Source organism: Drosophila miranda, chromosome XR, assembly GCF_003369915.1.
Source record: "Drosophila miranda strain MSH22 chromosome XR, D.miranda_PacBio2.1, whole genome shotgun sequence".
Lineage (NCBI taxonomy): Eukaryota > Metazoa > Arthropoda > Insecta > Diptera > Drosophilidae > Drosophila > Drosophila miranda.
The window spans coordinates 19,542,549-19,562,723 of record NC_046674.1 but is presented as its reverse complement, the minus strand read 5'-3'; the positions used below and the strand labels follow the sequence as shown (position 1 = coordinate 19,562,723).

The following is a 20,175-nucleotide window of genomic DNA, read 5'->3' as shown; positions in this document are numbered from 1 at the left end:
TGTTTTTAGGAGGAGGTTACCAGGTCACCGCACAACAAACAAAGCAGAGGCAGGGACACGCACAAAACTGTCAAATAATTATGATTTTGCAAACTGTTCAATTTAGTGTCGAGTGAGTTCTAAAAACCAGAATAAAACAGCTCTGAAACTTTAATCTATACATATAGATTACCAAATGTATACCCATAGATTTGCTCCGAGAGTATTTTTTTTGTATGAACAATATACACAAAATATCGCATACAAAATTTAAACAGTATCAAGTATGCTTTAAACTATTTTAGCTATCTATTGGGACTCGCAGAGACAACGACAAAAAGTACTAGGTGGAGTTTCACCCCACCCCACCCCATAATTTTCTTTTTTATTTTATTTAATGGTCACTCATTAAAAAACACTCATTGCAGTGATTATACAACTTTTTGATCCCGTCCGAAAAGTAATTTCCGAAAGGTCTCCTCCGCGCCGTCGATGATCTCCTCACGCGAGCTGAATTTTGTATTGATGAGTCGGTGTGAATCGAAGGAGCATTAGCCCCATTCTTTTCATCCAACTTTTCGTTAATTTCCTTCCTGTTTTGCCACTCAAAAAAAATGCGTTAGAAGCGAACGAATATCGTAAACCGTTTCGTTTCCGTCAGTCGATATAAATACATCTTAAAGCTAAAAAAAAAAAAAAAATAAAAAAATAAAGATACATCAAGTATCTGATCATTGCAGGTTAGTTTCCTTGCAACCATTCAATTCGCTCCAGCAGCGATCAATTACCAAAAAAAAAAAATAAAAAAAATAAAGAAAAAAAAAACACGTCAGCAACAAAGAGCTGTCAAAGCAAAACTAAGGGGTGTATTGCGCTAAAATTTGACATGTACTACATGAGACATAGAGTAATAGGCACCGTAATCTTGTTTGCGATAGCAGAGCACTTTGGCGGTCAAAGAGGCTACTTTTCACACCACCAGCCCACCAGCCCAGCAGCCCACCCAGACACCATCCCACCAGACCCATTGAACGCCTTGGGCCGCATTACAAATATTTTTGAATACATTTATGTGTAGATCAAAGTGCATTCTATTAAATGAAACTATTCATGGGTGCCTACTATGCCGTTTTTCTCTGAGTGTAGCCTCTTTTTTGAAATTTGTAATTTTCAGGGAACCAGCTTGGCCTTGGAAAACTCGTATCATTGTACTTTACATCAGACAATAAATTCACTTTGCAACCACAGGCAATCAGAAATTATCCTTCAGAATGTCGAATGCCAACCCCAACGACAACGACAACGACAACGAGCAGCCCCCAGCCGCCAAGAGGCTGCGATTGTCAGATGTTGCAAGTACAGATGAAAGTACTTTGAATCAGATTTCGACAACTATGGACAGCAGTAAGGGTGAGGTCGGCGGGTCCTCTGGTGGTGGCGACTCCGATCTTCGTGAGCGACTGCATAACTTACTGGTGTGCGTTGTGTGCCGCGAGGTTCCACAACCACACGACTTCTATCAGTGCAGCAATGGGCATATCATGTGTGACGACTGCAAGACCGCCATTCTGGCTGTTGCCATCTTCAATGACATGGGTGCCTGCTGCCCCATTTGTCGATCGCGCATTACAAACTACAATCAGCAGCAGAATCTAGTGGTGCGCCAGATCCTCGGGGAGCTACCCATCAGCTGCCCCAACTGCAATGACCAGTTCTCAGATAGGAAAGATCTCTCAAGCCACTTGGAGTTCGTTTGTGAGGGACGTGTGGTTTGCTGCAAGTACCACTGCCTGGGCTGTCCCTGGACGGGCCCCCACAAGGACAGCGTCGCACATGATTCCGACTGTGGGTTTCCCCAGAAGCAGGGTGAGGAGATCCTAGATATTCTGCTGAATGTCGAGAAAAAGGAGCTTGGGGCCCAAAATCCCGTGTTGCAGCTCCATCGGGTGCTGAGTGCTAGCCAGGTGGAATTTTTCACCTTGACAATGAAGTGGATACACCGCTCAGAGGGCTTACGCCCACGGACCCTCGAGTCTGAGGTAAGGTTTTGGAGAACCAGAACTCGTCTGCAGCATACCTCTGACGATCTCTTATCCCGATCCCCACAGACGATTCGTGCCTTTGAGGAGAATTGGGTGCTGCGTCTACGTCTGAAAAGAGTTGGGGAAAAAATCACCGTCAGCAGCCAGCTGTTGCTATCGAGTACCCCACGAACGTCCCTCATGGTCGACCATTTAATCCAGATGCCGCAGAGTGTCTGCAGCGCCAAGCAGCTGCACGACATACGCCCGCGTATCAACCGCCATATTTTCAAAGCAACCAGCAAGTGCACAAATCGCCAGAAGCTGCCCTTGGTGGGACGTCAGGCCCTGTACCGGCTGTATGCCATGACCTGGATCCAGCTCCGTTTGTGGATGTTTTTGCATTTTTGAGCTGACGCTAAAAGCCTTTCAATTGTAGTTTAAAACTTTATTGGGAACAACATCTTTTGATTTGATTTTGAAATTCGTTGCTTAAGAGCTGCATTTTTAGGGTTTGGGCGCCTTCTGGATCTGCTCGTTCACAGTGTTGGAGAACTTCTGGAAGGCAGCAAGACCTTCTTCAGCAGCAGCCTTGGCCTTATCTTGGAAGTCCTGCAGAAGCAATCGAGTAAATTAGGCATACGTTTTTGTCTGGTCTGTTAAAGTCGGCTAGTGTCGGCTAGACTTACCTTAACGCTATCCTCGTTGAAAAAGTCCTTGAACTTTGCCAGCAGGTCGTTGAGCTGAGCCTCAACTGGCTTGGTGGGCTCCTCACGGGGCAGGCGAGCACACATGCACACCTGAAAGCAGAGTAACAGTAAAAGCACAATCAGTCACTGTTCCTTTTCGACCACTTCTATCTCCACTTACGGCGAACAGGGCGAACAGGAAGAAGATCAAAGCAATCTTGGCCATTTTTGGTTTTTAGTTTGTTTTACTGGTGCTGCTCTTTACTGGAGAACGTTGACTTGAGTACTGATCGAGCTATGGCCAAACTGCTCATAACGACAGCTCGTTTTGCGTCGCAGCCGAGATGAAACCGAGAGCCGGGCTTATCACCGGTGCCACTATCAAGGTCAAGTGCTTAGAAGCGTACGACCCGGTCCGCTCAGATAAGAGCGTGGAGTGAAGTAAAATGCTCAAAGTTCTAGACGATTTGCTCGCACACACCCAGAGAGAGAAGCCCTGAAAATGTAAATATGTTAGTTAGACTTAGATTTATGTACACTACTAATCGACTTGCTCCGAAAGTGGAAATTGTAAAAAGATTGCAAAATTTTGTTTCCTTACATTTGAACATCAATATGAAAATATTTGATTTAAATATATTTCATATTTGAACTTAAAATAATATTCATTCAACAAAAAGTCTCTTTCAAAACATTTATGTTGAAGTCTAAGTGAATTCTATATAAGTTCCCTATGTTTGTATATAAAAACCGAATATAATAGTATGATTTGGCATAGTTTGATTGCCATGAATTCTTCAACCGTAAATTGATATGCTGGAAGATTCATACGGATTTGTAAGACAAGCACTATTTGTTTGAGCCCCGCTGTGGGGGGAATAGACGCCTTCTAATACAGCACCCGGAAACATTTCGAGGGCTTATCTCCAAAAATTCTTTCGCTTAGTTGTAGTTGTGGTTGTAGTTATATTCCCTTTCACTTCCTATTGTTGATATATGGCTATCATATGTATCAAAACTGCTGTGGATATTCCCCTTGGAGCCGAAGGCGCTATTCCACAAATTCCTCTAGAGTAAAAATACGAGTAAGGTGATAAGAAAACATTTTCTCTCGCTTTGTTTCTAGTATTTGAATATATTTGAAAAAAATTAGTTCAGTCTCTGATTAGACAGATTACATCAGCGCACAGCACGTGGCTGAGGGTCTCATGCTGTTGCTGATGCCTGTCTTTTTTCGGCATGACCGATAAGGTGTTCTATATTCCAATATATGTACATTAGTGTATTATACATATATGAACAAGAAGATTAAAAACCCCCTGTTGACTCTTGACACCGGAAATATCTACGGTGCTCTTTTGAATAAGTCATCAAAACTGAACGGGGGACCCAAGAGTTTTTTGGACTGCTCTACCCAGACTTACATATGTATGTCTGCCTAAGTACACTTTCCGTTCAGTCAGTCGGTACTTGGGTTCATCACTCGGGGTCGCATATATAAAGTTTTTAATTTCCAGCATGATTTGCAGTTCAGTGTCAGAATTAACTCACTGAGCGCATGAAAAGTACAGTTTTTTAGTTTCGACGGACGGGCGCAGATAAGCGGATAGAGCTTATATGTATATATGTTCATTGTACATATATTACGCAATGATTTCTAACTACAAAATGCTGTCGTTGGTTCGAGTATTTTGACATTTGCAGTTGGCAAATAGAAATCCAATTTATTTCGATTTTGGTTGAATATATTCAAGATTCGTTGATTGATTGAATACTGAATAGTGAATTTCTTCACCTAATAACCAGAAAGGCAGAGAACATAGAAATTTGATCCCTTTAACCCAAGAGGGCCATCCAAAAGATTGCCACGCTTCTCCACTTGAAAGCGTGGCAGCTGCCCCCGACCACATCTTGGCCTTGCTACTTCGACGCTTCATTTCAAGAGCAATCCATTAAGACAATTTCTTGTACAACTTTGTAGCGCAAATGCCGCGTTGTCCACTCCAGCTCATCTTTCCAAGTCTGCCAGGGAGATGATTTTCCACCAGGCACCAGGCCTGTCTTGGTAATTTTCCCAGACACAAACCAAACCCAATTAAGTGCCAGCGAAGGCCAGAGACGAGACCCCGACCCAGACCCACCGTCTGAGAGCAAGCCAAGAACCACTAATAAATTTTCATTTGGTGCAATGAAAACATTTAATTGCAATTCTGGGAAGTGCTGCGAAAACTTTCTGCCAGCAGCAGGGCGAAGGGTTAAAACTTCTGTGAACTGTGAACGTCTATGGAGGCACCGAGCTGAGTATGTGCTCGGGTACGGGAGGAAGGCACTGGGGCAAAGGTGGGCCCAAGGTCGGATAGGTGCGCAGGCGCAGCAGCTCCAGTATCGTTTGCAGCTCCAGCACATGGGCATAGTGCCGGCGCACATTTTCCATGAGCTGGCGATGGGTCTTAATCTGAGACATTCTGCGGGACGAGAAGGAGAGAGACTGATCATTGTGTGGGGCCAGAGATTGATCTCTCCGGGCTCACCTTTCGCGCTGCTCGCGATCTCGTTTCTCCTCCATCATGGTGTCGCGTAGGGTGTTCTGGAATGTGACGTCCACCTTGATCCGTTCGATTTTGAAATCGATTGTATGACTGCTGCGCTTAACCTCCAGTGTTTTGGCCTTTACCATGTCGATTTTGAGATTGCTAAGTGGGTTGAGGGGAACGTTTTTAGCTGATTTTAGAGAGCTCTGTCTGAGAACCTACATGCGTTCGATGTGCTTTTTGAAGGCGGCTATCTTTTGCTGAATCACACGCTCAATGGCCCCAGCGGCCATGTACTTCTGTCGCTCGGCCTTAACCTTCTCCCAGTTGCGCAGGATATTGAGGAACTCCATGGACACCTTGCACTTCTCGATGGCATCGAGCATATACTTGAGGTATGCTATATTGGCTTTGTATAGCTTGTGCTCCCACTCCTTGAAGATCACCTGGCGCCGGAAGATGGCCACACGCTGCATGGCCTTGATTTTCTTGTTGCCAGCATCCTGAAGAAAGGAATAATTAGGGGAAACCAGTTGGCTGTTTAACTCCCACCTTTATCAAACGATTCACATCATTGATATCATCGACATGCATCAGCACGGTGTTCGCTAGGGCCGCTGCAGTACCCATCACCGATACCTCCACTTGCCCCAGAGTGAGGGTCAATTGGAGAGTCATATTCCGCATTACTTCCAGCTGAGAATCGAAAGATTAGGCACATGGTTGGAGGCGGAATTGAAGGCACAACTCACATATGTCTGGACGCTTTCTTCAGAGCTCTTCTGGGTCACATTCTTGGATTCCCTAAGGGCTATCAAATCTTTGGCTATACTCGTGAGATAGTTCTGACCGTCTGCCAGCTGATAGCCGACCGCTTTGAGACGCACTTCGCTCTCCATCTTCTGGCGTCGCAGCTTGATGAACGACTCCCAGCTCTTGGCATCCACCTGGGGCGGGCAGTTCTTGGGCGCATCGATCTCTGCAATGTAGGCCAGGAACTCGTGGATCTCCTTGGGCAGGGGGAAGGCAATGCGTTGGCTCTGCTTGCCGCTGAGTTTGTGCGAGGTCTCCATGCAGATGAGCACCGAATTGAAGACCTTGGCCGGCAGCTTGGGCCGCTTCTTGAAGAGCTTCGTCATCTCGTGCTGAGCGTGGGGCACCGTGTTGAGGAACGTGCTGCGGAAATACCGCTCAATGGCGCGATCTCTGGTCTGCTGGGCCTCCAGGCGGGTCTTGGCATCGGCCAGACCCTTCTCCCAGAAGTCCAATAGAGCCCCATAGCGACTGATGTAGTCGTTGAGCTTATCGAAGTCGGTGCGGAACATCCCAATGCGCTTGCGGATGTGCACGCGCTTGAAGTTGATTACTTCGGTGGTGAGCAGACGCACTCGGCTCTGTTTGAGGGCAAAGTCGTACTTCAGCTTGAGGATCATCAGCTCGGCCACCCGCTGATTGAGCTTCAGGATGTGCTTGCTCTTCAGATCCAGGGTCTTCGCTTCGTTGTCCGCGAGGATGCGCAGATACTTGCGACGATCCTCCTCCAGCTGGCGCACGGCCTCCTCGTAGGCGCGAAAGACCTTCTGATCTTCGAGGCTGTACTCGTGCGGCTGCTTCTTCAGCATGAACTCGGGTATGGGTATGTCCTTCTTGATCTCCTCCTCCCACAGCTTTTCCAGCACCCCGTCCATCATCACGATCAGGGCACGAGCCCAGAACTCCACCGACCAGAGCAGCAGCCGTCCCTTCTTGCCACCCGTATCGATGGTCTTGCGCCTCCGCCGATTGATGGCCTTGATCTCCGAGTCATCCACCTCCATGATGCGTTTGATGACCTCGTCCTTGGCCAGTTCAGGCATCGACAGATCCGGAGGCTCGAACTGATCCATGTTCAGGAGACGCAGCATTATGTTCATGTTGTCGTAGATCTTGTATAGCACTTTGTTGGTGCTTAGGACGCTGTCAATGGTGTCCTGCTTGAGCTGCTGGGCCTCGTGAAAGAGTTTGTTGAACTCCTGCTTAAGCGGATCCTTCAGATAGTACTGGAATTTGTAGGTCTCGTTGTACAGCTGATTCGAGGTGACAATATTCTTGTCCTGTAGCTGGAAAACAGGGGCCATAATGTGCTCGTAGACACTGGGGCCCTCTACCACAAAAGGCTTCAATTCTTGCAACCCCTTGGGATCCTCTGTCACCTCCTCTTCCTCCCCCTCCAGTTCTGTATCGGTCGCACGAGGGGCCTTAATAGTCGGGGTCTTATGCTGCTGCTGGATAAACTCCTCCATATCTTCCATGGAGCCCATGGACATGCGGATGTGATCTTCCAGGTCGTAGAAACGAAACTTGTCAAACTCCACCATGTCCGGCTTGCGGCGCATCGAAAAGCTCTCGAAATTGGCGTCCGCAAAGATGGAGCGTACCTTGTAGTTGATGCTGACGGCCTCGCGGGTCACCAGCCGCATGATCCAGTCTCGGATGCGCGACTGATCCTCGATGGCCCGCTCCAGCGAGTCCCGTTCCAGGACGCACAGCTTGTGGGCCTCCTCTGTAAGCGCATCCAGCCATTTGTAGTTGAAGCAGAACTTCTTGAAGATGCCCTTGGTTTTGCCCGTCACCGACATATCGTAATCTATGAGCTCCGTGACCTTTGCGGAAAACTCCCCGATCATCGTGAAGACCTTGTCGCGCTTAAATAAGTCCGCCTTGGTGTACTCCTCCTTCGTCTCCTTCCGCTGGGTGATGGGCACGAACTGGTTGACCTTGTAGTTGGTCTGCTCCAGCAGATTTAAGTCCTCGTTGGGTAGCGGCCGCTCTACATTCTCCCGCACAAAGTCCGAAAGCGAAGGCAGACGCGTCACTCGAAGATTCTGGTTCGACATCAAGATAATCAGGTATCTGAAAACACGTCGGAGACGAGTGGGATTGATTAAGAGGAAAGAAAGAAAGATCCCACACATTACTTGGAATTGAAGCACTCCCGTGCGCGCAGCAGACTCTCCGGGTGTAATGCCAGATTGAGGAAGCGGCTGACCATGAAGGGCTTTCGCGCCCGCTTGTGCTGCCGGAAATGGATCACAATGCCGCCCACGCTCCAGGTGAGCAGATTCTTGGTCATCATGATGCCCAGTATGTAGCCAAAGTGCGGCGTCTGCACGGAGGAGAGCCACTGTATCTCGTCCTTTTCGTTGAGTAGAAACTGATCAAAGTTGGGCGAGTCTAAGGCCACCCCAATAATCTCGATCTGCGTCCAGCGACCCATTGGCGGCTGCACACAGAACGACACGTACGGATTGGGCAGTGGATACTCCCGCCGATGGAGACGCTTGTCCTTGCCCCAGTTGAAGATCCACCATTCGGTCGCGTAGCCGGGAAGCTTTACGTTCTCATCCCGATGGATGCCCACAATCAGCCGGGGGCCTTCGACCAGCATGAAACTGTGGACAAATACCTGTTTGAGGTGCTGGCTCAGATCCAAGTAGGGCGTCATTTTGGGGGGCCGATAATCCAGCTGGACGATGTGCAGGCCCATGACCTGGTCCTGAAACACCAGCCAAGCGTCGTGGAAATCCAGGGCAGCCACCCCCATAGTATTGGTCTCCAATTCGTACGTGATATTCGCACTCGAAGCCTTGTCGAAGTGGATCATGCAGAGACGTCCATCATCGGTGCCCACAATGACGATGGCCATAATGCGGTGCGAATGCATCGAGCTGGCATTGGCTACTGCCACCTCGCAGAGTGTGTTCCCTTTGGCCAGGTCCATCATGGCCACTTTGTCACTGTGCAGGACGCACACGCACTCCTCCTTGAGCCCTGCAAGCACCCGGAATGTGATCACGAGACTGCCAGTGGGGACGACGTCCTCCAGCGTGCCTACATTGCCCTCGACCACGACCTGAGCGATGCTGCCCAGTCGCTCCTCGGCATAGATCTCTCCGTTGTAATTGCTCAAGAACCTATTAATGTCCCCCAACCGCTGTTGATCAATCAGCCACTCGGCCGAATAGCCTCCGGCCTTCTTCTTCACGTAGAAGGCATGCGTGTTATTCGAGATGAGCAGACCCATGCGATGAGAGATCAAGGCGTGAGGACGGGCCCCCGTGTGCTCAAGATCCTCGCGCAGATAGACGGGCTTCCACTGGCTCTTGAGCAAGAAGCAGGCAATGTCCACCTGGAAGAGCTCGCCGTAGTCGTTTACCACGTACAGGTTATTGTCGTCGCCGAAGCACATGAAGTTGTCGCAGGACTTGAGAAAGTGCTTGCCCACATCCACATAGGAGATCTGGTGCAGCTTCGACTCCTTCTCGATGGAGCAGATTTCGTAGCAGAGGATGCTCATCTCTGGCTTGTGGAACTGCACAATCGTCGGCAGGTTGGAGTTGCTCACGAAGAGGCTCCGAGCAACGGTGGGCACGTTGGTCACTTGCTCCACGATCAGGCTGCCGGTGCGGAAGTTGTACACGCAGATCGGAAAGTCCGGATACCCGCCCACGCCCACCAGCAGATCGTTCTCCGAGAAGCGGATGTCTTTGTACTTGATCATGTGGGCTAAAATGATACACCAACACCATCAGCATCAGCATGCCACAGCCACCTTTCGTTATCTCTCTACTCACGGGTGATTGTGTTGAACTTGACCATTTCCGGATACTTGTAGATGTAGATGTGCGGCCGCAGCAGCACCTCGGCAAACGCGAAAAGGGGGAAGCGATTGTGTCCGGCATAAACGCTGATGTACAGTCCCGTGGCCACCGTCTCCGCCTTGAAGTAGCTCACGGCCTGGGTCGGCAGGTGCACAAACTTGATCACGTTCCCATTGCGCAGGCTGATTACATCGGGGCCCACATTGGCAATGCTGCTCTTGTCCCAGACGTTGCACCAACTGGGGCACGACCATAATTAGCTCAGCTCCTCTTAAGTTACTCGTAAAAACTTACCAAATTGCTGATGATATATTCATACTGTAACTAACTGCTTGTCGCCTGTTCTGATTATAGTTCTGGCTGTGGGCTGTATTTTGAAAGTCAACAAGCTACCGGGTTGCTATGATGACAAACGATTCCATGACAACACTTCGTTGTGCTGTTGTGTATGTACAAGTTTATAATTTCTTCAAAAATATAAAAATTTATAAAAATAGATCCTGAGAGTGGTTCGGATAGACGCACTCACAATATACATATTTTTGTGGAGTGGAAATTGGAAAATAGAATTTATTTCAAATTCAAAATAAATTAATTCATATTTAGCTAAAATATGTTAAGCATTAATTTAAATATGGATCAGTTTCTTTTTTCAATCTAAATTTAACATAATTTCCAACCGATTCTCAAAGTCTTCCGGGTTCTACAGCGCATAGGGTTTGCCATTTAAGTGTCTGACCCATTTTAGCTGTCTTGGAGCAGTAAAGTAATCGAATGCGCTGCCCTTTCCATAATCCTCGCCTTTCATTCGATACCCACCCAATCGCTTGACGCCATTACAACAAATCGTTTCTGCGGAAAAGCCCAGACAAAAATAATACGTACAATATTCATATTATTATGACAGCGAGGAGATGCCGAATGCTGAATGCTGTCTACTGTCTGCTGTCTGCTCGGGGCACAAATAAAAATATTGTATTTCAATTGTCAATTGAACTTAGTGCAGCGCCACCAAGAAATCCCCCGAAAAATACGAAAATGTAATCAAATCATATGAAAAAGCCACGAAAAGTTGAGAGCTGTAAACGAAACGAGATGACGATGACGATGACATTCGTCGACGATTTGCAGCTCGAGAAGCGGAGCCATAAAGAACGTTTTCGAGCATACTTTCGGGCGGGGGAGACTAAATGCGTCTGCTGTGTTGTCGCTGTGTGGTTGTTGCTGGGCTTGTGGCTTGTCAATGGTTATTGATTGTATGGGTGTCATGTGTGTGTAATCCGAACGGTACTATTCCACAGAGAGAGAGCGGTGGCATGTAAAGCCGGGGCGGAAGCTTTTAAGACGTTTTTCCTGCCCCCAGACCCCGACCACCCCGACCACCACACCGACCCCGACCCCGACCCCCCGCGAACACCATGTGAAATGTGAGGCCGTTGAGCTGCTTGGTATTTGCATTACTCGTGCACTCGTACGCCCAACAACAAGGATGAAAATAAAAGATTTTCCCTTTGCTACGACTTGTCAGGAAGGGAGGGAAATCGGAGCACGCTCGTATAAAAAAAAGAAGAAGTAAAACGCGTTTTCCAATATTCCAAACACAAAAGCGGCTTGGCAAATCCTCAAGAGCTAAGCAGCATATCACAAAACGGCTCACCGAAAGCTTCCTGCAGGACATGGCACCGTCTGACATTGCAATGGAGTAGGGAAAAGGGACTGCCAGAGGGGGAAGATGGCGGAAAATCGTTGACAGTTGAACATGCAGGCGCCGAGGGAAAACTTTGTCATAACTTTGCTGAATTAAATTTTGCTAAAAGTCAACGCAACGATTCATATTCCTTGCTCATTTTTCTGGCATTGATTGCACTTTCTGCGAGCTGGAAGCTGCAGCAGAGCCTTTCACTTTGGCCGAAGTTTAGAGGAATAGGAAATACTTTAGGGCTGATGAAGCAAAAAACTTTAACGAACTTTTAGACAATTCACATATTTATGGTCCCGAAATGAGTCTACCCGTGCCGCGAACATCTATTTTAAGCTCCTTCAACCTTTCCCTCAACCAAAACGATTCATATTAAAGTTAATTCCCAGATTTCTGGTTTCCCATTTAAATGCCTGCTGATGGAAATGTGATGCGTATCTCAGAGCGCCCGCATGTCAATCACTGAGATTGAGCAGCTCTCCTCCCCAACCTCCCAACTCCCCAACCCCCAACTCCCTAACTCCGGCAATCGCTCTATTGATATTGTGTGGAGGGAAATGAAGCGGGTCTTGGCTTTGGCTTAGTTTGGTGGTTGGTGTGATGGTGGTTGCTCTGCTGGATGCTAAGCAGCTGCACGTGACTCCCAAAGTGGGGATGGGCACCCACTCCACACTCTCCCTATGTGCGTCTGCCTTTGGTGCTTTATCTTTACGGCTGGAATCACACATGATAGACCAAGACCCGGACCACTCCCTGACCGAGCTGGACCGGACCAGACAAGAATCAAAACCAGAACCAGAACCAGAACTCTCCCCGTCTCCAGGTGAAAGTTTAGCACACTTAAAGCTGCCTCATTAGAACCGAAGTATTTGCCCAGCAACCCAGCAACTATAGATATTGTATCTGCGACTGTTTTCTGTGCGTGTCAATCGCTTTTTATGTGTGAAGTGTGAGCGGGAGCAAGGGAACAAGGGAACACACAATCAAAGTGAAGGTGTTGAGAATTAGCACAAGTTTAATGAAGTATTACCAGCCATTTCATTCCATCCTTACGATTGTCTGGCTTCTGCGAGCAGAGGGCTGGAAGAGCTTTGTTCCTGGCGCGCTAAGTAGCTGCTAACCCAGCGAGGCACTTTTTCCCTCTTGCCTCCTAAGTGGATAATGCATTTCCTCGGCCAAAAAGGAAACAGCAATACTGGAGCTTGGAAGTGGCAAAAGGCAAGACACTGGAGAGCTGGGAGCTGGTAGCTGAGAGCTCAGACCTGAGCGACTGGAGCTGGAGCTCGAGCTGGAGCCAGGCAAAGCAAAGGAGTCTCACGCACTCACAGTGACTGGCAGACAAACTCACTTAGACACTTGGACTTGGGCAGACAATTGCCCAAGATAGGCGACAAAAGTTGTAGCAGACGATTTGATATTTGGGAGAGCAATTTCATACTCGTACCCAATGCAGTTTCTGAAAGGTTAAGAAACGTTTCATTGAATTGAGAAATTCTATTAAATGAATACATATATATTTATTTCAGTTAATTTGCCCACATTGGTCAGATTCAAATCGACCCTGTGTCGCCTGGCTCTGACTCGGAGGCACTGCTAGCTAGCAACTGCAATACGCTTCGTTGCACAACCCATCCAGCAACAATAACGAAACACTTAATTCGTCTGTCGTCTAGCGACGTCATCAGCAACATTCCTCAGCTCTTCTCTGGAACACCTTGCCGGCACTCACCCACTGCAACCGCCCACGTATCCCCCAGACACACATCGTTAGGAGCGCTACACAGGCACCCGCAAGGTATGCTCTATAAAATTTTACTTAAAATGCCACAGCACTGCCAGCGCTCGGCCACGCCCCCCACTCGCTTGCCTAGCCCAAAAGTTTTGTAACGAAAATTGCTGTAGTCAGTGGAGCTGGGATCGAGTTGGGTTTCGTTTCTTCTTTGGGTTTGGGTTTGGCTTTGCACTTGACTTATAAGCTGCCAGATATATTGGAGGCGGGAGTCGGGAGTCGGTGACACGCCCACAATACGTTTGCAATTTCCCACACAGACGTGAGGTAATTTTAAATTGTTTTGGGGCAAGTTTCGATGCTGCTACGCCCCCCTCCAGTACTTCTTTTCTTTGGGACTTTGGACTGCCCCAAAAAGTATGCAACGATTTCTGTTCTCCGCCCGCTTTGTCTTTTGTTTCTTTTCCATTTACGCATTGGCGAGCAATAAGCGCAAATTAAGCGCAGCTGACGAAGAGGAAACAAGAAGAAGAACTAGAACAGATACAGCCACCAAAACACACTCGCACAACAGCACAGACAGCTGTTGATGTCTCCCCTGCTGTAGTCCTTTGTCGTCCTCGTCCTCGTCGTCGTCGTCGTCCGTGTCGTCTGCTGTTACATCAGCTTGAAAATTAGTTGCTACTTATATGCTTCACTTAGTTTTTCTTAAGTAGCAGGGATCAGCTCTCATGTGTGGGTGTGTCAGCAGGTGTGTGCGAGTGTGTGTGTCTCCTCCTCTGGGGATGGCCACGTGACTCACGAACATAAATGGAACTGCAAAGTTTCCCCTACAGTTGGCGCATCTCCTGGCACAGGAAAACACCCGCCCTCCAGCTGAGAGATTATTTTCTTTCTCTGGCTGCATTTTGCACCCGACCATTTTCTACTTAAAAGAGTCTGTCAACGTGATTGCATGTTAGCTCTGTTCTTCATCTCGCTTTGACTCCTGACTGCAGCAGCACGAAGGGGCACGAAGGGGGGCCTATGCAAGGGGTCTTTGCGGCTGCAGTTGCAGTTGCACTTAAGACGGGCAGCATTTGGCAAGACTTTAAGATGATTTTCCATTCGCTTTCAAGCTTAAGTAAGTAAAAACCTTGTGAAATCAGCAAAAAGAATAACGCTATGGTTGTTCCCCTAACGAGCTCAAAATTAATCTGCCTGCAGCCCAGCCCCCTGTTCTGCAGAATATTTCAGTTTGGCTTTAATTATTCAATTAGAGAAAAGTGTGCGGAACGCATAAGCGAACGTGATGGATGCAACTGATACTCTCCACTCTCGTGCACGTATTTTGCGTTTGCCTCACTTTGAGTTCATTAGTTTTCTGGCACGTCACTCGTTATTCTGTTTATTGAATTATGTTCACCACACGCAAACAGACAAACAAACAGGCTGACAAATAACTGAATGCAATCCCCTTTCACATTCAATTCCCCCCGACACAACAGCAACCCCCACAACCCCACCTGCTTTGCTGTTCTCTGGGTTATCAAGCATACGCCCCGTGCAACGAGAGTCTTTTAAATGTAATTAAACCACTGCGCCGCACCGCGTTTCGCCGCACCGTGCCGTGCCGCGCCGCGCCGCTTCGGTTGTCGAGGCAACAACTCTCTATCCAATGCCATCTAATGGGGACGGGGAAGGGAAGGGAGGCATATGTAGTCGTATTTTCAGTAAGTTTTACCTTTGTTTTGTCATATTTGCATTATTCCAATTGCAGAATCACTTTGTTTGGCTTGCGTACGAGTGTACACCATATAATGGGTGGGCGTACGCGCACTCTCGAACATCCTCGGGGGCTTTCGGCTATGAGTTTAATCCAATTACAAGAGGATGCCGTTGCCACAGGAGATTTTAGACAGGCGCGAGTGGGCGTGGTCCACTAATTACATTAGCTAATGAATTGAAATAGAATTAAATATGTATTATTTATTTGCTAAGATTTTCACTTTGTTGCAATTAATTATTCTCATTGTTGCCCAAGCTCTGTAAATAATTATTTAATGGCATTGGCCATTCACCAAAAATGGCCAAAATGCAAACAAACGCAACGAGCAAATGCAATGAAATGAAATCAAATGAAATGTGCTTAAATGCCACATTTTGCGAAATATTTATTTTATTTATTAGTTTCACCCATTTTTGGGCATTTTGTGGGCTTTCAAATCGTGCTCATTTTGCGGCTAGCCAATGATTGGGAATGCGCCCTATGCCATGCATAAAGGGGTATGGTGAATAGATTATATTGGGAATCAACAAGCTTAGCCACAAACTAAATACATTTAATGGGACAAACAAACAAGAGTCGTAATGAGAGTGCGGTACTACTCGTATCGCTAAAATACTCGTACCATAGGAAAACGTGGCCACTTCCATGATGTCGCACGGTATATAAAACAAAATAACTCATTTTTACTCTGGAAAAGTCTTAATTAGACCTACGCATTGTATTGGCTGTATTGTATTGTATTATTTATTATTTGCCCTAGTGGGACGGCCATTATATCTAGCAGAGTTCGGAGACTCCACGGTTGCCTGTTTTGATTCTTTTGTTGATTCTTTTCTTCGGTTCTCTTCTTGGGAGTGACCAGAAGTGCATCTTCTGCCACCTTCCAAGTGCTGCGGAAGAGGCAGAAGAGCCGCTGCGTATGAAAACAAGACTGTATTGTACACTGCTCTGTTCTAGGCTATACCACTAACAATACAGTATAAAGATGTGTCAGTTCAAACGCCGAACGCCGGAATGCACTTTCTGGATTGGATCCCAGGGTCTTCCGCTCTGGCCTTCGGCTACTACCGCGTCATCATGAACCAGCCAGCACAGCTTTGCCATACTTGGAATCCATACCCTGGAATCCAATCCAGAAATTTCATTTGCATGTTCGACATGTTCGGTGTATATACTGTACGGTTAGTGGCGGAACCAAGTAGAGAGAGAAGTCGCGGCTTAAGTATTCATTGAGATTAATTAATTAAGATGGAACGACAATAAATTCTTAGTCATCGCTTTGAAGAGTGAAGGGGAAAGGTGGACGGACTAGAGCTGGGAAAAGTGGGATGCAAAGTCGAATTGCAGGAAAGATTGTTTGCCCCTTTCGGCATAGAGGGTTCAGATGATGACGATTCAGTTCATATAGCGGAAATTATGCATAGTTCCCTGTCAGTACGATCGTTCTTTATATCAGACTTTTTACAGTGGGTCAGACTCGATTGATATCGCACAGTGGATCGAAGAACTGCCAGAAGAAATATGCCAGTACTTTACAGCGGAGTGATTTGCAGGCTTTTATACCCGGAACTCAGACAGTATAGGGGTATATCACTCTTTCTGTGGCAGTGTGCGCCATCTGGCAGAGGGAAGCGAGACTGACTGAGTATCGGGTATAAATTGAGAGCCGCGGCCCTCTCCGCAATTAGAGGAGGCGAAACATCGGTGTTGCTATCGATGGATCGATGTTTAGTTTTAACTTCTCGTCTCTGTAACAGAAATATGGCTAAAAAGACAAAGGTACGAGCTTGAATAGTTTGATTTTCCTGGCATTAAATATGTTTCGAAATATAGGGCAAATCGTTTGAAAATCGGCTTTGACTGTGTGGCTGCCCCCAATTGGCCTCAATCACGTTATCCGCCATTACCGCAAAATTTAAATTCCTTTGGATTCCCCCTACCCCGTCTCCGTACCACAAAGACCGGCGTTGTGGGACTTGGGCCAATGGATGGATGGGAGGGGATGGTATGGCGAAGGTGCTTTCATCATTCAACATTCGCCATGTAATGACTTTGGTCAACAGAACTCATCAAGGATATGTCAGCTTTGCCTCTTGTCTCTCTTGGTCGCCCCCGCGCCTTGCCCTGCGCTGCCCTTGGCCAGGACCTGCTGCTTCAACAGCGGGCTGCGGTTGGGGCTCAGAGGACATACAAAGCACTTAACTCGTTAGCGGTTAACGGTATATTGGTAAGCCAACAGCAACGCGAACAATAATTAAACAACAGCAGCAGCATCAGCAGCAGGCAGCCGAGAGCCGCAGGCATCAAGGGGTAGGACCTCTGCTCGTACATGACTTGTCAACGCAGAACACGAGGGCAAAGCAAAAGCCAAAGCCCAGGTGAGGGCCAATCGTTGAAGATGGCAATTTGCAAATGATTGGTTGGTTGACTGATTGATTGATGGACAGCAACATTCTGCCACAAATCTTAGCCAAAAGCCGACAGAGAATCAACGGCAGATTGTAGTTTCAATTAAGTGCAATTAATGCGATTAACAAAAGTATACAAAAAAAAAGTAAAAAAAAACCTACAAAAAAAAAGGAACAATGAAACCTGCCAACATTGTCTGCATTCGGGTTGATTAAGGGCTAAGCCGTTTGAATTGGTTGAGAACGGCTGGAGGAATCAGCGTCGTGCCTCATTCGGAGGTTCTGGCACAAGGCCAGCAGAGCAATGGGCAATGGAAGGCAACATTAAACAGTACGACGGTCCGTTGGCTATCAGGGACAGTTGTAGGCACCATCCCCCAACCAAATTAAATGAGCTAAGGCCAGCTGGCTAATAGACTCCAGCTCCTGGCCCCTTAATAGGATATTAAGCTACAAAAAAACATAAAAAATAAAAAAAACACTAGGGCGATGGCAGGAAAAACTTGCCAGCCAATAGCACACATGACTCAACACACAAAATACTTGGCCAAAAAATGCTAGAGCTCAGACAAGGACCAGGACCACGACCAGGACCAGGACCAGGCCTGAGCCTGTACTTGGACCTGGAGCTGGAACAGGATCCCCGGCATCCCCGAAATAAAAATAACAAATATCCACAGTTAATTGAAATTCCTTAACTTTCTCAATTAAACTTTCGTGCAATGCTTTCAACTTTTGCGGGGCCCGAGACAAGGGCGAGACTTGGCTCAGTCTTTCATTCACTCCCCGAAAAAAATAAATAAAATAAAGAAGAAGAAGTTTCCCCCAGTCCCCCAGTCTCACTGTCGCTCTCCCTCCCTCCCTCATTCTTCATCCCTCTGCAGAGTGCAACATGGCGTATGAGCAACGTTGAACGTGGCCAACCTGTGGGCGTTTTTCGTCGCAACTTTATGAACTTTCCAAAGAGGCAAGGAAACGACGCCAGCACCAGCGGATAGTGCAACTTCTGTAAGACTATTTGAAGTATGTGCAAGTAGCGACAACAACAATAACTGTCTGCTTAGCGTCAAAAAAAAAAAGAAAAAACGGAAAAGCTGTTGCAGCAACAACAATAATCAAGATGAGGCATAGAGCAACCGGCAGGAGACTTTCCGACTAGAGATGACAACCACAAATTGATGTGGAAATTCACGAAGAGTGTCTAGCCACAAAAAAATTGAAGAAGTAATAAGAAACAACCATATTTTAAATAAATATAATAAAATCTAAATATGAAAATATTTAATTCAAATTTCCACACTCCGCAGATGTATCTATTGGTATACATTCTCAGAGTACACGGATACCGTCAGGGAGATATTGAAATAGATCTAGAAAAAGACCCATAGAAATTGAAGAAATTCTGTGATGATCCGTTGGAAATGCATTGCACGTACTATAGCTATGCTACTATTCATTATGTATTTCTGAATTCAGATCCTTTAGCAACCCATTAAGTCTTTAGTTTCTGCATCAGTCCCAGACACTCACGTTACCATCTCTAAAAAGCCTTTAACTAACTCCAGACATGGCACACGGTCCTCCAGACCCCAGCGTTATTGTTACTGTTTTTCCTGCTCTTTTTTCACGTTTTAGGGCGTTAGTTTATAAAAAATGCACAAAGCTTGGCCGTGTTAAGAACTCGCTGCCACTCCTCCTCTCTTTCAGGCCAAAAGTGGCTGCCTTACGACGTCTATGGCTCATTCTTATCAACTTTTGGCCGTGCTTATAACTTTTGCCAGGAGGCAGTCGCAGTAGCTGTAGCAGCAAGGAGCAGGAGCAAGGACTTTGTTAGCTGCACGCGACAAGAGAGCATCCTGGAAACCAGTATCCAACCAGAATCCGCCCATTCAGGCAGCCAGACAGCAGCCAGGCAGCCAAGCAGCCAGGCAGCAGCCATCCAGCCCCATTCAGACAACTTCTGCTAACAACAATAATTGTTAATAATGTTTATGAAAAGTTGCCCCACCATCGTATCCACCATCGTTTCCTCGACCATCGTCCCCTGCCATTCCCTTCTGCCACTTTGGCCATAGTTTGGCATATCTTTTGGTTTTGTTCAGTTGACTGTTGCTGGTCGAGCAATTGCCTGAATGGCATTCTATATGTATGTATGTACGGCAGGAATACGAGTATACAAGACACTTGCTTAAGTTTAATGATATTTGTTTATTTATGGGCCAATTGTTGTCAAGTTTTGTGCACAAAGCAGATTGCCTTCCCCAAAGAATGAGGCATCAAATAAAATAGGAGATTCCTATGGTCCTGGACCATCCATCCATCCATCCATCTATCATCCCCACATTGAGATTGAGGTAGATCAAATGCTCAAGATGCTCTTTCTACTCAAAGGAAGTGCAGGACACACTTCAATTTAAACTATAAGCCAGCTCTCAGCCAGGAAGAGAGCTTCCACCTTTGTCACAGCGTTTGACATGGATTGCCCCCTCCCCCTCCCCCTCTCCCTCCCCCTCCCCCGGCTCAGCTCCTGCCACGACTCGAACATCCGCTGGAAATGATGCTCGGGACAATGTCTGCCAGCTGACGCGAGCTTCCGCCATATAAACACCCCCTAAATGGAAGAAAGGAAGGAGCCAGGGAGAGCAGAAAGCGGAAGGCAGAGAGCCGAGAGCCGTGAGCCGAGAGGAATACCGGAAGGAAGGACAACGAAA

General features: G+C 47.0%; 3 protein-coding genes across 3 annotated transcripts; 1 reads left to right on the top strand and 2 right to left on the bottom strand.

Annotated features, from left to right (window-relative positions):
* The first annotated feature begins 1,167 nt into the window (after positions 1–1,167).
* On the top strand, positions 1,168–2,571 carry LOC117186686 (cysteine and histidine-rich protein 1-B-like). The gene is made up of 2 exons (XM_033387748.1): positions 1,168–2,018; positions 2,088–2,571. The coding sequence occupies exons 1-2, from the start codon at positions 1,251–1,253 to the stop codon at positions 2,409–2,411; spliced, it is 1,092 nt and encodes a 363-aa protein (XP_033243639.1). The 5' UTR covers positions 1,168–1,250; the 3' UTR covers positions 2,412–2,571.
* On the bottom strand, positions 2,434–2,984 carry LOC108153683 (neuropeptide-like 2). The gene is made up of 3 exons (XM_017283801.2): positions 2,871–2,984; positions 2,690–2,800; positions 2,434–2,612 (listed from the first exon to the last, which is right to left on the bottom strand). Exons 1-3 carry the CDS (start codon positions 2,913–2,915, stop codon positions 2,508–2,510), a joined length of 261 nt encoding a protein of 86 aa, XP_017139290.1. The 5' UTR covers positions 2,916–2,984; the 3' UTR covers positions 2,434–2,507.
* Positions 2,985–4,869: 1,885 nt separating this feature from the next.
* On the bottom strand, positions 4,870–10,265 carry LOC108153576. Its single transcript, XM_017283655.2, has 8 exons — positions 10,155–10,265; positions 9,834–10,099; positions 8,178–9,765; positions 5,973–8,112; positions 5,773–5,916; positions 5,443–5,723; positions 5,221–5,382; positions 4,870–5,154 (listed from the first exon to the last, which is right to left on the bottom strand). The coding sequence occupies exons 1-8, from the start codon at positions 10,175–10,177 to the stop codon at positions 4,971–4,973; spliced, it is 4,788 nt and encodes a 1,595-aa protein (XP_017139144.2). The 5' UTR covers positions 10,178–10,265; the 3' UTR covers positions 4,870–4,970.
* Between the last annotated feature and the right edge of the window lie 9,910 nt (positions 10,266–20,175).